Source organism: Orbicella faveolata, unplaced genomic scaffold (assembly GCF_042242905.1).
Source record: "Orbicella faveolata isolate gen_17 unplaced genomic scaffold, um_ofav_v1 contig_14, whole genome shotgun sequence".
Classification (NCBI taxonomy): domain Eukaryota; kingdom Metazoa; phylum Cnidaria; class Anthozoa; order Scleractinia; family Merulinidae; genus Orbicella; species Orbicella faveolata.
Genome location: NW_028301541.1, coordinates 20,368,249 through 20,390,973, shown reverse-complemented (window position 1 = coordinate 20,390,973; position 22,725 = coordinate 20,368,249). Strand labels below are relative to the sequence as shown.

Here is a 22,725-nt window from a genome sequence, read left to right as displayed (position 1 = left end):
TTGACGTATCCCCAAATTCTTAGAACTGATATCAAAGAACTGGAGGAGAATTAGCATTTTCAACTTGAGACTGGAAGGTTTCACGAGTAAGGGCTTGGCGTTCTTATATGTTCCGTAACAAATACTTATGAAAGTATTTTCTTGCCATTAATACTATAATAAAATGTTTCGACAACCTTGTCTGTAGTCAATGAATTTTAAAAGGAAGTCGCGAAGAACTTGTTTTTCAGCGAGGTCAGTAGAGATCCCCTTGCTAACTTCTCTTAGGTGTGGCAGTTCAGTTTTTAGGCAGCCCCACTCCATGGCGTGGACTGAATTATATTGAAAATAGAACTTTTCTTTCCGTTGTTTAAGACAATCAATAAGATTTTCTAAAATTTGCTTTTAATCACACTACAAGGCCGTTGCTGGAGGGTTTTACAAAAGCAAGATGCCAGTCCACATATATTCTCCATACCATTCTACCGATAAAATTCCTTTAGTTAAAGTTTGGAGATTTGGATAATTTACGGACACAATTTCATGTGTACAAGCATGGGCTTGCAAAAGTACAGGTAAGTGTAAAAATAAAGGTTTAGAATGGACTCCTGGCTAAGGTAAGAGGAATAAAGTCACAGGGTCAAGTCAGTATTATTTCAATTCACCGAGTTGTGGATAAAAAAAGTGTTCAAAATCTGTTTTTGCCAATTTAAAACAAGAAATAGGAGGATTTGATAATTTAGGGACATAATTTCATGTGTATAGGCATAGGCTTGCAAAAGTAAAGGTAAGTGTAAAAATAAAAGCTTGGAATGAACTCCTGGCTAAGGTAAGAGGAATAAAGTTACAGGGTCAAGTGAGTATTATTTCAATTCACCGAGTTGTGGATGAAAAACAGTTGCATGATCTTTTTTTTACCAATTTAAAACAAGAAATAGGAGTGTAAAAAGCAAGAAAAAGAGGGCGGAAAAAGGGAAGCGAAAGAGCAAAGTGCGCTGAACGAGGAAATTGCTAAGCTTCCTGTCCGCACCAACAGAGAGAGACAGCGAGTATCGAGTAACATTTACCTTTACAATAAGGAAAACGTAAAGATCAGATTGTTTCGGTGCATTCGTTTATGTTTCTGTTCATATTCAGCCAAAAACATTGCAAGCTACTAAGCTGAGCTTAATTTGGGGTCACTACTTGAAGATTTACTTACAAATGAATTGTGAAATATTGACGTGACTTTCGGATATTTTTAAGCCCCACGTCCGCACTACGGTGGAAGAATTTGAAGATGGAGGTTTCACTCTGAAACTGAAACGCATCAAATATTTAAAAACTAAACAGTCACCGGTTATTTTGGATTTGTGTTTGAGGAAAACTCGGTCAAGGAAATCACATGACTATCGCGACTACATCGTTGTCGGAAAGTTCCGTTTTTCAACTGAAATCTTTTCCGTCCACACGAAAACGCAAAGCCGGCGTTTTCAAATTCCTCCAGTTTGTAGAACGTTTTCGAAAAGCGCCGTTTTCGTGACGGATTAGTGTGGATGTTAGGCCTAACCGTAGAAATAAAACTGCGTTTTAAAATTTCTTCGGTGTAGTGTGGACTCTACCAGAGTTTAATTCGGGGTCACTAATTAATTACAACTGTGGAATTTTAAAGTTACTTTCGTAACGTTTGATCAGTAGACTAATCAGTGCTAATGCTAATCAGTCTTTGGTTTTCACTGATTAGCCTAGAAATTTGTGAGCACTTTGAACAATGCTGTTATATTAACTGCCAACAGCTTGAAATATTTACTGAAATTTTTCAATTAGAAAACCGGTGACCCAGGTAGTGACGTAATCGGAAAGCTGACGTGCGGGCGGTCACGTAATCAGATGTCATAGTTAGAGAGCGCTGTTTCATTTATTTTTATAACATGACATAGAAGAACAAATATTCAATCTCCTAAATTCCATGGCACAAATTGTTTTATCTTCACTTAAAACCTACAGGAAAACGTATGGCTGTGCGTGCAAAAAAAAACAAACAAACAAACAGATGCTATCTCTATTTTCGGCGGTGTCATCTCTTAATTTAACTTTCTTCTGATGTGCTAAATGTAAAATAAACTTTTTAGTCCCAAGTCATCTCGACTGTCATGCTTTTATTAGAATTTCCGTGATCCTTTAGGCACGATGCCCAAACGAGATATAATTTTGCCCGCTGCAATACAGTACAGAGTACAATCATTAGAAAACCGGTGACCCAGGTAGTGACGTAATCGGAAAGCTGCTGCGGCAGCAACTTTATTAATGTGTCAATCTACTAAATGGCTACCGGGAGGCTACTAACCAGAGCAGTGCATACTCAGATATATTGAAATCTAGAAAACAAAGTAACACTAGAAAAAAATAATAATGATGCAGCGAATGGTTTGGTCAGTGCGTTTGGGATGGCCTTTTTCGTACACAATCACCGGCAAATCATTTTGTGAAATGACTGAACTCTGGACTAACATGATATAAAAGCGGAAAAGCAGTGTAAACCGGCTCTGAAATAGGCGATGGTTAATAAACATTGCTCAGTGAATGCAATGGTTACAAGACATGACTTGTATCACATAATATTTTTTACTGAACTCCAGACTTCTAATTACCGAGGAAATCCATCAATTTTTTTGGTTTCCTCGCCACTTCTAATTTCTGTATCATCATTTTCCGTTTGACTGGGTTCTTTGTAAGATTATTATTCATTTAAGTGGTGTAATGAATAAGTGGATAAACTGAAATATTTGCTACCTTCGACACATCATAATACTAGACCTTGTCATATGTTATGCCTACCCGTAAAACTTCGGTGGTTGATGAAAAAATGGTGATTTTAGCAATAGACAGGAGTTGAAAGTCACCTAATGAAATCATTCACAGTATTAGAAAGTGAAGGCATCGAACGCACTCTCATAATCTTTGATTATTGCTAGTTTAAGATTATTATTCACTTGCGCGGTTCAATGAATAAACGGATAAATGAAATATTGGACACCTTCGACACATTACAACGGCAAGATATCAGAACTTATTGAATTGTGCTGATATATATAGTTAACTGTTTTCTACTTGGAGTTCTACTTGGCTAGTTGCGAACTGCAAAAACGTTTTGAACGCCTCTCATAATCTCTGTTGGATTATTTGTTCAGTTTCAGCACAGGAAATAGATTTCAGCCGCTCCCCAAACAACAAAATTAATTCCAGCGTGCTTAAGATTAAAAGACGTGAATTCGTCACGCAAATAAGTGGCCCACGCTTGAACCCTGGACTACCCAATGTATTAATTTAGCCACTGAACAACAGTCAAAATCCCCGTCTTTATGGGAGTGCCTCCGGACCTCATTGAAAGATTCAAGTACCTGTTGTCAACACTTCCTGTGGCCTTCTTCGTGTACGATATAGCGAAAAGGCACATTCAAATAAGAGACATTTATGTGACTAGAATGCTTTGCATAAACAAAGTAATAAGTGTAGCTAAGCGAGTTGTACATGACAATCTGTGGTTTGTTTATATAAAAGAACAGTCGGGCATCATAAGACTTCACACTGAGGAAAGTCTTTTACTTTTGTCCTGCCATAAAAGAATGCCTCTAAGGATTTCTGTAGTATTCCTCTCAAAGCAATTTTATATGTAGCACTATTCTGTTTGTACTTTTAATTATGGGAAATAAACATTCAAGATTCAGTTCAAATTCAGCTGGGCGGTCTGGTCCTGATGTCTGAGGACGTGACATCTAACAAACCGTTTCGATGTCGACTAGCCACGAGGGCGTATCAGAACAAACAGTTTATAAATATCGGTGACTTACATATTTGAAAAGGTACTAAAACATACAGATATAAACTAAACTTGACTTGATTCAGTTTTCATCTGACCTGCATTACTTGCCACCTGATGCGCCGGGTATTCTGTGGACATACGTCACGCAGAGTTCGATGACGTAGATAAACACTTTTTTCAAATGGCTAGGAAACCAGAAGGAAACGGGGGATGTGGGATGTAGCTATGGCAACGGGCTTCAGCTGTGAATAACAAAGAAATCGATACTTTTTAGCATGCCTCCGCTCGGTATTTCTATGCCTAAAGATAAAGATTTTATTTAAAGAAAGTATGGCGATACATCAATGCAGTTAATAGCGTCAAAATTTTGAACTTGTAAGAATGTTATCGTGAGAATTACTGATGCGCCACAAAGGCGGAAGAAGTTTCTGCTTACGCCGAAAATGATTTTAAACGGCTTGGTAAGCAATAATTGTATAACAGCATTAAGATTGTTTCAAAATACAAACTTGCACTTAGAATGTATTGAATGAGGAAAACGATACGCTATGTATTGAGAGCCGGAAGACTTGACGTTTAGTGTTTCGATCATTCCGATTCAATAATTATACTCCGTCATTAAGGCGGGGTCAGTCATACGGAGTCAGATTTCTTCAGCCAGCTTTCCTGTACTACATATTAAACCGGTAAACTTTCGTCGGAGAGCCAAATTTATTTCAGTCCCCGTCCAAACTAAGACACACGTAAAATATCTGGCATGCGTGCGTTCGATAGTTCAACAACACTCACAGTCAGCGAGGGCTACGATTTAACCAACCAGCAGCATTATTCGAGAAGGAGATGTCGCTGTGCGTGTGATTTCTTGAACAAGCGATGTTCTTTTCGTGTATGGCATATTTTGATGCTCCTGTTAATAATCGCGCTCGTTCTGGCGTTTATGGGGCTTCTACTCGCAATGTATGGACCTGGAACCACAGACCTAAAATACTCCGCCAGAAGTGGCACAGATTCGCCTGGAGTCGTCAAAGGTAAATAAGGGCCACTTATTTTATATCAGTATTTGCGTTGTACAACAAAATAATTCTGTCTACGATAACAACACCATGCGTTAAAGCATAGACACTGTCAATCGTTCGTTCCACTTATCTAAGCCACGAATCAGTCACGTGACATTCTTAGATGATTCTGTTAGCATGGCCGTTTCAATGCTGTTTTCTCAATAACATTTATCACAAAATTTCCTTCCCCACAAAGTCATTATCACCCACATCCTACTAACAGACAATACGTGATATTCTGTAGTGTTGAGAGTCCACACAGGGGATATTGATGACGAAGTGTTTTTCTTCTTAAAGACATTTACACAGCATCTAATGAGCTGACAGTTTCAAGTCTCGAGTATGAAATAAACAACGTGCTTCTGCCGACAAACAAACTATATCGACTTTTTAGCTGAAGTAGGTAGTTTGTTGATAGAATTCTGCTGCAAACAGCTCATTGATTGATTTACTGATCGGCCGCTAATGTTTTTATATTAAATAATGTCTTTGAATTGTATGTGAGTAAGTGGTTGTCATGAAAAAAAGTCTACTTTATGATCGGGCTTATTATGTGCTGCATAAAAATGACTTTTGCTTTCTCAGAGGCACATCTTTTCGCACGAAACGTTTTTTTTACTCCTTTACTGAAACGTTGAAAGTTGAACGTTGACAGAAACGTATGTTAGAAACGTTGCTGGACTGTTTTTTTAGTACAAATTTGCAACTATAATACGCCAGAAGTATTTAAATCGGTGCTGAATCAGTTCATGTTTTGATAAAGCAGTTTCGAGAGAAAAGTTCAGTCCGCGACAATACCGAAAGGTGTTACGGGTAGAGGTCGCTTACTGTTGTCGTTCACCATGTTTCGGCGCGAATGAAGGAGAAACTACAAGTATTCATTATTTTTCTTTCTATCAAGCTGAAACACCTCAAACTTTGATCAACTGTTGATAAACTTACTCTACAGACAATTCGTTTCAGCATTGTCGAGTACACTTTGGTAAACCTTGCTCAAAACAGCCGTATACAATTTCGTGATTCCTGGCGTTGTTCACGCGCTAACTGCATGCTGCAGACAGAATGGAATGTCTCAGATAAAAGCGGTGCTGAAAGGAAAGCCCATGAGGTAGTGAAAGTATTTAATCCTATAACTGAACTCAGGCCCAGTTCAGACGTCGTGCTTCTGCCGTGCCGAACTAAATTCAGGAATTAAGTTCGACAAAAGCACGGCAGAAGCACGGCGTCTGAATCGAACTTTTGAATTAAGTTCGGCAAGCAATTAAGTTCGACAAGCTCTGCCGTGCTACACGACTCTGGCACGGCAGCGATTCAAACGTCGTGCTTCTGTCGCGCCAAACTAAATTCATAAATTATGTCAATGTGTTTTGGCGAGATTTCGTTCCCTCGGGGAGTTAGGAGGAGAATTGTTATGAGGCTTCAGTAAACCCTGGATTTGATTCGACTCTGGCACGACGTCTGAATCAGAGTTGATTTCCTGCCGTGCTACAGTCGAACCAAATTGCAATTTAGTTCGGCACGGCAGAAGCACGACGTCTGAACTGGGCCTCACGGGACGCTTTCCCTTTATGTTGATGTAAAACGAAACTGGCTTCGATTTCCCGAGAATTTTCGTGGCCTCGTTTTCACTTTGATATCAAACGACGCCTCGCACGAAGTCAAAGAAAGCAGTCGCAAACTAAGTTATTTTTGTCAAGGAGAAATTAAAAGCTGCCAGAAATGTTTTCAATGAAATTTGCTTCCTTCAGGGTCAAAAATGTGACCACTCTGTGCAGCAGCTGACGATGGAAATCCGCAACAGGAAATATATTCCCTTTACGAAGGTCACATTTAGCAACTTGATCTCCGCAAGACGTTCACATGAAACAACATTTTCAGTCTATAAATTCATTTTATACATCATGATTATAGAAACCAAGTTATCTTTTATGCCCTTTATCTAGGACAAAGAAGCTTATCTCGGAAAAGTTCCAGTTTACATCAGCTTTAACTGGATTACACTTCTTTTTATATTTACGTACGATAAAAGGTGGATTGACTTAAAGTAACATCAGGCACCAAACGTATGAGTTCTTGTTGACTTTCCATCAGTAACAAGCTAAAATAAACACGCAAAAACTATGCTTAAGTCCGATGACGTTATCATGGAAACGCTGGAGTCCATCCGAAAGTCGCATGCAAAGTTGCGTGACAAAAATAATGTACTTAAATTAGTTTCGAACCGGTCAAATGATAAGACAGTCTCTGGCAGTTTTGTTCATAAAATCTTGAATTGAATGCCATGCTGTTTCAGTTATCTTAGTAATGCCTCATATCTTGACCTGCATTCTCAATAATCAATGGTCGATCAAAGCCAGAGGTCGTTCGCTTTCGATATCTCTCCCTACTCCCTACGCCCTCCTCTCTGTAGGGGAAAGGTGGGGTGGGGAGATCGTCCGACAAATGGAGGTGTTAGACCGCGAGCTGCTCAAAATTCCGTCTATGGAGGTGTCTGTAAAAGATCATATGAATTGTGATTCTTCATTTGTAGTATACCATGTCACATAGAGTTGTCGTTATTAGGGATGTGTGCGTGAGCATAAACAGGTGATAGCTAAATTATTTTTGCGTTCGACCAAGTGGAACGCAAACCTAATTTTGACCTGTGGCTTTTCAGAGTTGGTTGTCCTGTGGACGGTTCTAGGCTGAAAAAAGCCACATTCCTGTAAGGACACCAAAATAGCCACCCCGCTTGATTTTTGCAGGGGCATGTCACGGCCAGTAAACTGGTACCGTTTAATGCTAAGACATGTGATAAGACATGTGACGAACATGTGAGTATGTGAGCAGGCCATCTGAGCTCGTCTTTCCGATGGATCCTTTTTTGACTTCTTTCTGTTCAGTCGCCGTACGCCTCGCTATTATGTGCTCTCAGCGTTAGATTTTGGCGAATTTAAACGCTTCGATGGCAGCATTTATCGCAATCTGAGGAAATTGTCCTTGTTCATTACATGACTTGGCTTTGGGATGACAACCGTGGGAACAGCTACATTTTGATTGCATTTGTTGATTAGTTCCAGTCGCGACAGATAGCTCAGTCTTTGTCCGGTCCAAATTTTATTGTTTGGAATCGGTGGAAAAGTACTCTGAAGGCAAGATCCATAAGACTACTTTATTCATCAGGGGAAATACTCAAATTAGTCGCGAAAAGAGCACGCGACTGCAAATGCTAGCTTAGAATAATGTACGTAATTTAAATATTCTATGAAACTTGAGAGACTACAGAAACTGACAGCATCACGCAACGTATCAACAAATCGTGACCTCTTCACTAGCATGGACTTTGACACTATGCATATCTGACTGTAAAACCTCGGTTGCTGCTGAAAAATGTTGATTTTAGCAGTAGACAAAGGTTGAAAGTCAGCTAGTGAAATCATTTATTTACGATATATAATTATATATTAAAGTGAGAGCGTCGAACGCACTCTCATAATCTCTGATTACTACTAGTATATCAATATACCATGTCACATAGAGTTGTCGTTATTAGGGATGTGCGCGTGAGCATAAACAGGTGATAGCTAAATTATTTTACATCAAAGGCAAACATGAAGGAATTAAAAGAGATTGACTTCAGGGCGACCTTGTGTACATAATATCTGCAAGTACTGTGTACTTCATTGCATGACGCATTTCCTTCGTTTGATCCATGCTAGCGTGACATTAGTTCGTGAGGTGGTCACGCTCCGAGGTCGATCTGTCATGGAAAGCAGCAACTGTTGTTGCATCGGTAGAGACCAAAAGATTGTCTCACAAAGGTGAAAAGGTGAATGTGGAGGATTAAGATAGATATACAAAGTAAAGCATCACAAAGGCGACTGTTGAAATCTTCCTTTTGAGTTTAATTTTTTTTCCTTGTGTTGTCGTCTTCACTGACGCAATGTTTAGACGTCCTAATTTAAAAGGCGTGGCGGTCAATTTAAATCGGGGGTTATCTCGACACGGAGTCAGATTTCGCTGGCTAGCTTTGCTACAGGACGTCAATCGGTGCAAAGTTTGTTTCTCGTTTACCTCAAACTACATGAAATGGGCAGCGTGCGGACTTTCGACAGTGCCACAACTCTAACAGTGTGCGAAGGATACGATGTGACGAAACAAGAGCATTATTTTAAAAAGAGATGCAACTGTTGTGATTGTTTCCATAGAAGGTGCACTTTCCGTGTTTGGCAAATTTTGTTGTTCCTCTTCGTAATAGCGGTCATTATAGCTGGACTGGTTCTAGTGATCCTAATGATGGAAAATGGGAAAATAGCGTCCAAACATTCTGCTCTAAAAGATACGGATTCCCCTAACGGCACAGGTAAACAGATTGAATTCTCTTGTTTAAAAGCGAGTGCTCGTCGAGAGCAGTTGTCACGAAACATAACTTCTATTTATTAGCTACCATCATGATTTACCAAAACACGAACAACTACTAGCTTAAAAGTAAGTCAAGTATAGCTTAGAGGTCAAGCATATTAGAGAATTTTGTTACTGAATTTGGTCTGTATCTGCACTACACTCTTTGAAAATGTCAATGTTTTTATCGCAATACAATTTAATACTCTTGTATTTTATAAACCAAATTTCATAACGTAACATATGCCATCTACAAAGGGAAGCATGGCAACAGATCCTTGAACCGGGAACTTCTTTTACGTTAGGAAGCAAAACATCGCTCTTTAAGAAAATAAAGTATTCCTCCTCTTGGAGCAATAACATTTACCGCAGAAAGCACAATTTGACAGCCCTTGAGTATCAAGTAAATAACATTTTAGTTTCCACAAACATTTTAACAACGACTCTCGAAGTGAAGTGATTTATTGATCGCGCAGAGAAGGGAGAAAATATCATTAGGAACTGTTTGTTTTTGGCATAAATACGGTGAAAACATGTATTCTGTGCATGACAATTCACTTCAAGTCTTCCTCTTGTAACTATATCTGTGCGGAATTTACGACAACAGGAATTGTTTTCGCTTGTAAAAAGCTATAGTTGACACAAGGAATGTAGTAGAAGTCTTTCGTAAAACTGGGCACCAGTACGTAAGATAGAGTTCGTGATGTTTTCTTTCGAGGTGTGAACTGATTTGATTTGTAACCTGCAATTTCCGTCTGGTGATATAAAATTTCAGTAATGGCCTTGTAATAAGCCTTGAGACAACGGAACATTTACAAAATTTATCATTGTATCTTATTGTTTTTGGCACGGCACGCAACTACACAGGAATGTCTGTGCAGTATCAGACATGTTATTGAGATGCAGCAAGAGTGAAATTCCAAATCTCAGCGACATTGCAGTAAAAACTATTCAATCATTGTTCCTTGGATGACCTTTCGGTCTTTTTACGCAGAGGCCGCTGTGTTATGAAGAAATCCTGATTTACAAAGCTGAAATTTTATTTTATTTATCGCAAAAAGGTAGTAAAAGCTAGCAAGACCACAATCTCTGAAAAGTCTAAAAGGGTTTTGTTTATAAAGCCAAAAATGTGTCTCATTTCTGTCAGGCATGAACTATACAAACAAAAGAGGGGACGACAGGAAATACACAATAAATTCACGGTCACGTTTCGCGCTTCCTACATATTCTGAACTTGAAATGATTAATGACAATGTTACTTATCATCTCCCGAACGTGTAAAGAAAGTTATTGAACATTTACAACTCTAATCTAAGGCAGGGGAACTTTCCTTCCTATAGGAACGTTCTATATGAAGTTTGAATATGAGCGAAATAGGATTATACATCTGACGTGATCTGAATTGACCTGCTAAACGTGACATTCCGCAGGTATATTGTGCCTGTAATCTATCGAAATTCTAAATCTATCCCACTGTAAGGTAATTTGCGATGCGAACATAATCGAATTTAGAGTATAAAATTAACTGCAATGAGAGTTGTCCTGTTTTATTTCCGCCGCCCTCTCATGCCTTGCTGCGTGTAGATGTCCCGCGGTTGCCACGTGATTTGCCGTGTGGCAATCAAAGGTAAAAACACGTAACCCATGTCCCCGAGGAATGCGGGCGCCCTTCCTGAACAGCGGCTGGTAATAAAACATGCACAATGGTCAGAAAATGACCATGAAAAAGATTAGAAAAATCAATGTACTGCAATTCCCTCTGTTACCCCGCAAAAGTAAACCAATATCCTGAACATCTCAACGGTCCGGGATCCTGAATCCTAGAATTTGACTGGCTAATTACGCGAGGCTGTTTTTTCACGATACTGAACCGGAGTTACAAACCGCTTATACCCCCTTGCTAGAAACTCTTGAAATAATATGTATGTACGGCAATGATTTCCACTGGAGTCTGGGTTTTTAGCGCTCTCTTATCAGAAGAGTTTACGTCCCCCAGGGGACTCCGTATAAAAAAGACGGGGATGCTCGTCGGAAATTTTCAAAAGAATCCCTAAGACAGTAAGAGCTACCAAGATCATGTTTTGTTGGCGTGGCTTGAAATTTTTTTCTCCCCTAAGAGTTACCAATTCTTTCACAACACATAATCTCCTGTCATACTTTTTTTGGCTCAATACCCTAAAAGATACTGCAAAAGCTCCCGCTGTGGATCTTTTGAGGCTGAACACCCTAAGAGATACTAAAACTGCTTTTTTAACCCCTAAAAGGTACAACGGGCACCCCCGTCATTTTTATATGGGAGCCCCCCAGCCCCCCTCCCCGGATTTTACGTTCCCCGGAAAGCAAACAACTGTAGAACATCAAATTTATATCAAGGAGTTTCTGTTTACCCTACCAGGTTGCGAGAGTACAAAAAAACCAACTGGTGAGGCTACAACAACAGGAACTAAAGAGGGCACCACTGCTCCTGGTAAAGAAACAACACCAGGCAAACCAACTGAGCAACAAACGACTGTTACCACTGCTGAACAGACAACTCAGGTGACAACTGGTCAACCCACGACAGGTCCTACAACTACAAGACCTACAACTACTAAAGGGCCAGCAACTTCCGCACCGTCAACTACAAAAGAACCCTCCACCACTGCAAAACCTACAACTCCCGTTACCACTCGAAAGACAACTGGTCAAACAACGGCCACTACAGCAGCAGCAACTACCGCATTACCGACCACACAGGCACCCACGACCATCGTCCCCAGTGACAAGACTTTCTTAGAATGCGGTGTAGCTATAGTTGGAGGGGGTAAGAATTAGACTAGGGTGTTCTAACTTACATAACAGCAGTTGTGTGACCTTCCTGTACTTTCAGTCGGTAGTTGAGATGTGGTACTGTTTATTATGCTGTACAAGGTGGTTCTAACTTTTAAGTCTTTGGATGCAACCCTAGTGTGTGACCATTCAAACCAAAGCTATTAAGCAGCCCCAGTGTGGGTCCTATTGAGAAGTACTTCCATGAGGTGCAGCATGAGACATGGTACTACAGCATGCTCTACATACAAAACGGTTCTAACTTCAACGTCACGTATGACCATTTCACAAGAAAAACTACGTTATGCTAGGAAACTATTGTTTTGTTTTTAATTTACCACTGAAGAAAGAAAGTGGGCTACAGGGAGAGCAGGCGCTGTAACAGCTTTGGACACTTGGTCGATTAATAGCTAGTCGTTGAAAATTTGTCTGTATCTCATTTTTGACATACAGTATATATGTATATCACCGCGTATTTTGGGCCTAATGTCTTGTCTCTGCTTTTCTTCCTCGTCACTTCCCGTTTCCATAAGCTGTTTCTATATGTGGGATGCGATTTTTGTTTCAAATGAAATGTTTTTGAAACCAGAGGTTGCTGTTGTTATTGTTATTGTTGTTGTTTTCTGACTAAATTTCTATCAATTCTTAGGAACTGGCGGTCTACTGATGGCTTATGCACTTCTTGACAAAAAAGACGAAACAAACGAGACAAACGTGTGTGTATTTGAGAGAGAAGATCGTCTTGGAGGAAAAATCTTTGATTTCAATTTTACCCAAGCACCAGACGTTGCAGTGGGTAAGCTAAAACTAATTCTCTATCGCCATATATTTCGTATAAGAATTGTTTTATCACTGTTATATACTGGGACGGTTAATTTCAATATCTAAGGTAGTTGATATATTGACCACGAAAGACCGTGTTTTACCACCTTTCCAAGATTGAAGAGAGTTGAAATACGACACGTAACGGAGTCTTTTCACGAACATCGAGGTGGTTAGAAACGTGGTGAAACACTGTCTCGGGTGTTCGATATACCATCTCAATCGAAACTACAAAAACAAGAGGAAAGGGAAAATAAAATCGCACCAAACTATGCTAATTAACATCAGAAATCCAAACACCGTCACGGTTATGTTTTCCTTAGTTTAATCGAACTTGATGTAATATATCAAACACGAAAGCCAGTGTTTGACCACATTTCGAAACACCGAGAAGAGAGTTGAAAATACGACGCGCAGCGGAGTATTTTTGACGATCTTCGAGGTGTTTGGAAATGTGGTCGAACACTGTCTTGAGTGTTTGATACATCTTCTCAATCGAAACTAAAACTAAGGAGAAAACAGAGAAATAACATCGTAAAAGTCTATGCTAATTAAGATCAAGCTAGATCACTTATCCCAACAATGTCACGGTCATGATTTCCTTCGTTTAAACTTGATAAATTGTCAATGAGTTTGAGAAGAATTGTTAATGAGTTTGAAAAAGCTTTTACTTTTACGAGGAAAACCAGCTAGGCTCTCTTTTGACACTGGACAGGCCGGTGCATACAAACTGCGCTGGTGTGTTATTACTGAGGCCCTGTTAGGTAAGAGGGGGAGGTCTGTGTTCCAGTTTCAAAAATTAACGATTCTCCTACTTGATAACCTGTTTTATCTGATCCCATATCCGATTAATTTCCCCCCCAGATATCCTGTGTACAATTATTGTTTTACTCAAATATTCCTTGCCCCGAAAACCCCTAATTGGGCCTCATTGCTTAAACAAAAGTACTTCATTTCAAGTATATACATTATAGCATTGTAAAAGATCAACATAAGATGTAACCACCTCCCCTCTAGGACATCCACCAGTTAAAACTTGTTAAAAAATCTTTCTACTTTTTACTTTAAAGGACTTGGGGAGTGGAATATTCACGGTGACGGCCAATTCGAACAGTGAGTACCTCTGTATTAACGATCCCGATTTAAAATTAAATAACAAACTTGTGTTACCGCACGTGACGAAAAGAAATTTATAACTGTTAATTGAGTCATTGTTGGGTTTGACTTGGTATGTGACTCTCACAAAATTAATTTTTTTAGGGAGCTCGAATACCATCTTAGTACTTACGCTGACTCCTGGACCCGAAAAACGCGTCGTGTTGAAGCTCGAGGTGTGTTTGCAGACAGTTTTGATGTTCTGAAATCAAAGGCCTTTCCAACTTTGCTAGATCGCGTTCCAATGAATAATAAATCACTTGAGAAAACTGCCGAGTTCATTTACGATGCTGCTAGAAATTACACGCAGTTCTCTACAGCGGAAACTTTCCTGTCTTACGAACTATCACCCGAGGGAGCAAAGTTAATGGCAGAAACTTATGACTTTATGGGTGACTACATGCAAGCCATAAACCCACTCAGTTACAGGACATATCTCAAGAAAAAGATTTTCGTCATAGATGCGAGAGACGACGACAGACGACCGAACAAAGGTATGTCAGAGTTAATCACATCCCTCGCAAAAAAAGTGCGAGAACGCGGTGGTAAAATCTACCTCAAAGAGACGATAACCTCAATTGATAAAAGAAAGGACAAGTTTGTTCTTCAAACTACCAACTTTACTGTGAAAGCCAACAAGACTGTAATCACCGCTGGACCAACGGCTCTCAAAAAGATAAACGGTGACGTCATGCAAAACATCACAGGTCACGACATCTTTAAGTCCATCGTAACCGTGCCCGCGTTCCATGGAGCAGCGGTGTATAAAGAAGCATGGTGGAATGACTCAATCGCTGCTCAAAAAAATAACTCCCTGCAACCTTTGGACATGTTCATTTCAAGCAGCAACTGTCTGGGAATTACCATGCCTTACAAGTAAGGGTTCGTTCAGAGTTAAAATGTTATAGTAGAAATCTGACCAGTGTTAAGCTTCTGTAAAAGGTATTTTCTGTTTTGAATAGAGATGATTAAAGAGGTCGAGGCTGTTATGAATTAAGTAGAAAACGAGAAAGCTGAAAATCAGTCGGTACCATAAACTTCTGGGAGAAAGTGACGAGAAAAAATTTAATTCTTCTTCACAGCAAAGACGGAAAATCGAGCCTTTATTCTTAAACATAAAGAAAAGCCGTAAAACAATATCATTCGATATGAAAAACGGCGTATTTCGGTCTCAAATAAAGGCAAAATTTGGCAGTCCGCGTGGTGTTTCAAAATCTAAGGGGTGCCCCCTTAGGATACAGTCTCAGTATCGTTTGTTGCTTATTATGGACTATATGTGTTACTGTTGTAGTGGTGTTGGTCCTAACGGAACAGCTGTGCTGCATACAATAGCAAATAACGGAGGATGCAGTGACAAGTGGGGGAAAATCCTGCAGATATCTCCCAAAGAAGTTGACAAAGAACTGAAGCGAGCTCTGAAGTACAAGTTTCAAAGACAGGATGTGCCAGATCCTTTGGAGACTAAGTACAAGTACTGGGACGAAGGATTCTGGTGAGTGAAATCTTCCTTCCCCTTCTCCTCCCCTGGTAAAACTAATGGACCCTCGCATACCCTGGATCATAACTCAACACTGTCACTTCAGAAGCTATTCTCGACCACAGAGCTTCAATTTCTAGACTAACCAAGACAAGAAGCTAAAGGAACTCTGAGCGAACGTAGCCAAATGCCCGCGCAGCGCAGACTAGCATGTATTGTTCGACCTTTTCTGCCTACATTATAAATTCATGTTTGCAAATTTAATTAATTTTCAAAACTTTTTTTAAAATTCGTCGACGTTTTCTCGAGCCTCCGTATTTTGACACGAGATTCTAAAAATTTGACCTTGCCATTATCATGTGGAATAAAAAGCTAAGTTCCTACCAAATACTTTCCATTGTTAGAGCAAATGTTTCCTTTCCAAAAGGCGCTGCATGGATAATGAGCGCTTTCATTGTTTCAAAGGAAACTTATCAGAAATGACTATTTTGCCGGGTTCCCGAGAACTATTCGCGTCATCAGTCATGCGCAAAAGAGAATAACTCTGGGGTCAATGTTCTGAAGCCGACAGCAAAGAGTATTTGATAGTTTGGAATCGCGACGTGACACTTGAAGTAGCTTGAGGGGTAGTCATGTCTGTGTACATTATGCTGTGCCTCATACATTATCAGAAATTTTAGATTTATTTGCTGCTCATGTCAATGTATTTATTATATTTGGGGGGCTTGACAGAAATCATAACTTACGATTTTATTTTTTATGACAATTTGTATTAGTTTCATTTACAAGCGCAAATTACATGAAAATCTTAAGGAGAAATGTGTAAAGTTCTAGTCAAGTTGGTTTGTATCTGAGTGAATCTTCGCCCCTCCCTACTAGGTTCCTACCCCCCCCCCTTGTTTATGTAGCGAGAATGTAACAACTTATTACTTAATGACGTAGGTTTCTACAAAAGCCTGGTGCCAACTTCTCCTTAGAGGCCGTTCAAAATTGGACCGTGCGACCGCTGACCGGACAGGATGTATTCTTGGTGGACAGAGCATTTTATAGTTTCGGCGGATGGCTGGATGATACTATTAAATCATCACTAGCTGCTCTAAAACAGGGCTGGAACTTAGATTTTACACTTTAGTAATAACACTACACAGAAATGGTCAGGATAAATGGTTTCAGTCGTAGCGACTTTGATAAAATGGTTTTAGTCTGAGCGACTTTGACAAAAGAATGTTCAAAGGGAGAGAAAATAACGAATTAACAGTTGTAATATAGATTGTAATGATAGTCGTAACCCCCCTTTCTCCAAAACCTTTGACGAATATCAAATATAAGTCAAAACAGGATAGTAAAGCTTTTCTGTTTGAGGTAAAAAAAAAAAAAAGAAAGGTCAAAGAGGTCTCCGGAATTGTGCGATTTTTTCTGCAAGCCCAAACGAAAGCGGGTTTGCATCTTTTGCACCTTTTTCTAAGTTAGTCCAAATATACTATTAGTTAAGGTAATCAACAGCTATTATGCAACAAAATGTCAAGATGTCCATATATGGTCATCAAGTCAGTGTAAACTACGGTAGCCTCACTTCCAAATATGGTAAACTATGTTCTGTCCGCTCAAAACAGATATCCTATGATACCTATACGTAGTTTGCCATATTTGGGAAACAGTTTGTGTTATGATTTGTATCACGAAAGCGCTAGAAACTCTAAGTTATAACGTAAAAATTAGTAGATTTCATCTAGGAATGAGCTAATAAAGTGTTAGAGAATATAAACGATATTTCGCGTTAAGATAGTACTCTTGCAAGATGAATAATCAAATTTAATAAGAACTTTTCACGGTTTCTGACGCCATCATGCTTTAAGGGACAACAAAAAGTACAGTGAATAGGTGGGAAAAGTTAAAAGTTCGATGCCCAATAAGTTGAGAGTGATTGACCTTCCGAGTATTTTATGAGTTACAAAGAAAAGATACCCAGCAGAAGGTTTTTTTGGTCAAATTTGAAGAACATAGATTTGCCGCGAGGAATTGCACTTTTCATTTATCATGCAAATGTCTCTTAATGTTCCCGCGATTTCCGACTCGGTTTTACAGACAAATATATGGAAAATGGAAAAATTTGGTAATGGCTTTTCTAGTGGGGCTATTTCCCTCAAATGCGATCAGTAAATTTTTTTTCCCCGTATCTTCAGTTTTTATTTGATAAATACTTCAGAACTTGAAGTTTCCGTGAGTTGTTAGACATTCAGTAGATTCGGCATTTCCCCCATACATTAACGGTAATTTGTGTTTGCTCCCAAAGTAAGATGGCCTCAGAAACCGTGAAAAGGTCTATTGCAATAAACAAAAAAAACCCGGCACATCATCGCCCCAGTTTTATAGTTGGTGAAAACAGGTTTTTAGTATAAAATCAAGCTTAGCACTCCAGTAAAGTTTGTTACCTTACAATTGGATCTTGTCCTTTTATACTTCTGTGAATTCGATCGATTCTGAGCAACACAATCCTTTGTCTTGATGTTGACCGCCGCGTGAGCAAGTAAACCCTTACTTTATTAACCGCGCGGCCATAAGCCGAGCACGGTTCATGGTTTACCCGTGGTTTTTTTTTAACCGCGCGGCCATGGGCCGAGCGCGGTTCATGTTCTACCCTTGGTTTATTATTTTTTTTAACCGCGCGGCCATGGGCCGAGCGCGGTTCATGGTTTACCCGTGGTTTTTTAACCGCCCGGCCATGGGCCGAGCGCGGTTCATGGTTTACCCGTGGTTTTTTTAACCGCGCGGCCATGGGCCGAGCGCGGTTCATGGTTTACCCGTGGTTTTTTTAACCGCGCGGCCATGGGCCGAGCGCGGTTCATGGTTTACCCGTGGTTTTTTTAACCGCGCGGCCATGGGCCGAGCGCGGTTCATGGTTTACCCGTGGTTTTTTTTTTTTCGACTTCGGTGCGAGCAGACCCAAGCTTCCACTCGGCCAAATTTTGAGTCACGCAGCCTGTGATGTTTACTCGCCAAAAGCTGTTGAAACAATAAATCTCATCTTTCGCGGGAATAAATTAAAAACCCAGCGCTCGTCAAAAATTATATTTTTTCACCAGAAATTTAGCTCGGAACATATACATATTTATATTTGTTTGAATCGTCGATGAAATGACCTTTTCCGGATATTTTTTCCTTCGGGGTCAACCGAAACCTCAGATTACAAAATCACGCCGAACCCACATGTTGCAAAAAAATCTCTTCAAAACCCTGACTTCGAAGCGATATAACACTTCAGCGTTAATAGCTACCACACATCGGCAGGCGGTAAATCTATTCCTTAACAATCCAGCTTTATCGTGTTAAAATTTCAGCGAAATCGAACAAAACCAGAATTAATTAGAATGTTTTTGTGACCTCACTTCCCAGACTTGTCCTAACAAAGGAAGCAACGGTCGCCCATAGCAACCGAAAAACACCAACTTAACAAAGCCGACGTTTCGGCCAAAAAACTCCACAATTATCGCCTGAGAGTTTAAACTTGAATGGGAACATCTTTTTCGAACCTTTTTCAACTGATTTAGACGAAAGACTGGCCTCGGCGGGCTACAAAAACGACAAAGAGAAAAAACAGAACAAGACAGCAGAACAAGCCGATAATATTTCATCGCGTGGCTTTCGACACGAAAACGAAAATACAGCTTACTTCTGGATAAATTCAGCCTTAGAAGCCAGCAACCGGTCCCAAATTACTTTCTGTATCCTTACAAATGTCCTGATTTCCATCTCCGAAAGACTTTGCCCCAATTTTGAGCAAATAAACATTTCGCCGGCGGCGACCGCCATTACGGTGGCTTGCATACTAAATTAGCTAACTTAACAAAATTCTCCCGAGGGGGGGGATACGACAAATTTGGTGAGAATCAAAAGTAACGCCAATTTTCTGTCACGTTTTCAATCTGTGGTCACTGGAGTGACCAAAATCGATACATCGGTCGGGATAGGGTTTTTTTATGACTTGTGTGACTACTTTGCTAGCCCTTTACTCGTGGAAAACACCAATTAAATTTAATCATGACTTTTAAGAAAGAAAGCTGTTGTTAATAGTGTTATTATTGTGTCGTTGATATCGTTCATGCCCATACATATCCCGAAGAAAGTTCTAGATTAAGACCATTAAGTCATCGGAGATTTGTCAACGGCTACCACTGATGGTGCAATAATACAGTTTGTGTTGATCAAGTGATGTGATGTCTACAGTAAGAAAAGAATCATCAATGACTGCTTTGGAATGTGCACTGCGTTCCGACGGTAGTGCTAAGCGAACAGTTAAATTTTAAAAGCGCGGTTATAAGATCTAACAGATCTTCTTGTTTTTTTCGACTTCGGTGCGAGCAGACCCAAGCTTCCACTCGGCCAAATTTTGAGTCACGCAACCTGTGATGTTTACTCGCCAAAAGCTGTTGAAACAATAAATCTCATCTTTCGCGGGAATAAATTAAAAACCCAGCGCTCGTCAAAAATTATATTTTTTCACCAGAAATTTAGCTCGGAACATATACATATTTATATTTGTTTGAATCATCGATGAAATGACCTTTACCGGATATTTTTTTCTTCGGGGTCAACCGAAACCTCAGATTACAAAATCACGCCGAACCCACATGTTGCAAAAAAATCTCTTCAAAACCCTGACTTCGAAGCGATATAACACTTCAGCGTCAATAGCTACCACACATCTGCAGGCGGTAAATCTATTCGTTAACAATCCAACTTTATCGTGTTAAAATTTCAGCGAAATCGAACAAAACCAGAATTAATTAGAATTTTTTTGTGACCTCACTTCCCAGACTTGTCCTAACAAAGGAAGCAACGGTCGCCCATAGCAACCGAAAAACACCAACTTAACAAAGCCGACGTTTCGGCCAAAAAACTCCACAATTATCGCCTGAGAGTTTAAACTTGAATGGGAACATCTTTTTCGAACCTTTTTCAACTGATTTAGACGAAAGACTGGCCTCGGCGGGCTACAAAAACGACAAAGGGAAAAAACAGAACAAGACAGCAGAACAAGCCGATAATATTTCATCGCGTGGCTTTCGACACGAAAACGAAAATACAGCTTACTTCTGGATAAATTCAGCCTTAGAAGCCAGCAACCGGTCCCAAATTACTTTCTGTATCCTTACAAATGTCCTGATTTCCATCTCCGAAAGACTTTGCCCCAATTTTGAGCAAATAAACATTTCGCCGGCGGCGACCGCCATTACGGTGACTTGCATACTAAATTAGCTAACTTAACAAAATTCTCCCGAGGGGGGGGATACGACAAATTTGGTGAGAATCAAAAGTAACGCCAATTTTCTGTCACGTTTTCAATCTGCGGGCACTGGAGTGACCAAAATCGATACATCGGTCGGGATAGGGTTTTTTTATGACTTGTGTGACTACTTTACTAGCCCTTTACTCGTGGAAAACACCAATTAAATTTAATCATGACTTTTAAGAAAGAAAGCTGTTGTTAATAGTGTTATTATTGTGTCGTTGATATCGTTCATGCCCATACATATCCCGAAGAAAGTTCTAGATTAAGACCATTAAGTCATCGGAGATTTGTCAACGGCTACCACTGATGGTGCAATAATACAGTTTGTGTTGATCAAGTGATGTGATGTCTACAGTAAGAAAAGAATCATCAATGACTGCTTTGGAATGTGCACTGCGTTCCGACGGTAGTGCTAAGCGAACAGTTAAATTTTAAAAGCGCGGTTATAAGATCTAACAGATCTTCTTGTTAACCGCGCGGCCATGGGCCGAGCGCGGTTCATGTTCTACCCTTGGTTTATTTATTTTTATTTTTTTTTTTGTCGGGGACCAGACGCAGATCTCCACTCGGCCAACTTTGAATTACGCAATCTGTAATGTTTACTCGCCAAACCTTGTTTCTTCAGGGTCAACAGAAATCTCAGATTACAAAATCACGCCGAACCTACACGTTGCAAAAAATCTCTTCAAAACCCTGACATCGAAGCGATATATCACTTTAGCGTTAATAGCTACCAGATATCATCATATTAAAATTTCAACGAAATCGAAAAAAACCAGAACTAAATATTATTAGATTTTTTTTGTAACCTAGCTTCATTGCTTGAGTCGACAAAGGAAGCGACGGTCGCCCATAGCCACCGAAACACATTAACATAACCAGGGAACCTACGTTTCGGTCAAAAAAAATCCAGGATTATTGCCTGAAAGCTGAAAATTCAAGAGGAACATCTTTTTCGAACTTTTCTCAAGTTATTTAGACGAAAAAACGACCTCGGCGGACTCCAAAAGAGAACGAAACAAAAAACAGAACGAGACAGTGAGAAGAGCCGATAATTTATTCACCGCGTGGCCTTAGTTACGTTCAAGTTAAAAAAACCTTACTTCTGGATAATTTCAGCCTTACAAGTCAGCAACTGGTCCCAAATTACTTTCTGTATCCTTACAAATGTCCTGACTTCCATCTCCGAAAGATTTAGCCGCAATTTTTTAGCAAATAAACATTTCGCCGACAGCAATCACCATTACGGTGGCTTGCAACTAATTCGCTAACTTTACAAAACCCTCCCGAGGGGGGGATATCACGAGAAGAGCTCAAAAAATGATGGCCGGAAATAGAGTAATTTTCTCAGCTTCCAGTGTGCCAAATTTGCTGGAAATAGGTTCAAAACCGATATTTTTTTTTCGTTTTTTTTTCTTCGGGTCACTCATGCTACCAAAACAGTTAACTTTTAAAAGCGCGGTTGTAAGATCTAACAGATCTTCTTGTTTTTTTCGACTTCGGTGCGAGCAGACCCAAGCTTCCACTCGGCCAAATTTTGAGTCACGCAGCCTGTGATGTTTACTCGCCAAAAGCTGTTGAAACAATAAATCTCATCTTTCGCGGGAATAAATTAAAAACCCAGCGCTCGTCAAAAATTATATTTTTTCACCAGAAATTTAGCTCGGAACATATACATATTTATATTTGTTTGAATCGTCGATGAAATGACCTTTTCCGGATATTTTTTCCTTCGGGGTCAACCGAAACCTCAGATTACAAAATCACGCCGAACCCACATGTTGCAAAAAAATCTCTTCAAAACCCTGACTTCGAAGCGATATAACACTTCAGCGTTAATAGCTACCACACATCTGCAGGCGGTAAATCTATTCGTTAACAATCCAACTTTATCGTGTTAAAATTTCAGCGAAATCGAACAAAACCAGAATTAATTAGAATTTTTTGTGACCTC

General features: G+C 39.7%; 1 protein-coding gene across 2 annotated transcripts; it reads left to right on the top strand.

The window, feature by feature from the left end:
• The first annotated feature begins 4,426 nt into the window (after nt 1-4,426).
• On the top strand, nt 4,427-17,920 carry LOC110049552 (uncharacterized). 2 transcript variants are annotated; one of them, XM_089286973.1, is made up of 7 exons: nt 4,427-4,809; nt 11,615-12,022; nt 12,677-12,823; nt 13,920-13,962; nt 14,110-14,880; nt 15,296-15,496; nt 16,424-17,920. In XM_089286973.1, the coding sequence occupies exons 1-7, from the start codon at nt 4,539-4,541 to the stop codon at nt 16,611-16,613; spliced, it is 2,031 nt and encodes a 676-aa protein (XP_089143099.1). In that variant the 5' UTR covers nt 4,427-4,538; the 3' UTR covers nt 16,614-17,920. The 2 variants fall into 2 exon arrangements, with proteins under 2 accessions (XP_089143099.1, XP_089143098.1); XM_089286972.1 differs by lacking the exon at nt 4,427-4,809 and adding an exon at nt 8,813-9,181.
• Nucleotides 17,921-22,725: the final 4,805 nt, after the last annotated feature.

Bases quoted from the DNA above. Each gene is read 5' to 3' on its own strand.
- LOC110049552 (XM_089286972.1), top strand. From the start codon at position 8,908: ATGGGCAGCGTGCGGACTTTCGACAGTGCCACAACTCTAACAGTGTGC. The intron at 14,881-15,295 runs GTAAGGGTTCGT...TTACTGTTGTAG, and splicing joins GGAATTACCATGCCTTACAA to TGGTGTTGGTCCTAACGGAA. The intron at 15,497-16,423 runs GTGAGTGAAATC...TTAATGACGTAG, and splicing joins TACTGGGACGAAGGATTCTG to GTTTCTACAAAAGCCTGGTG.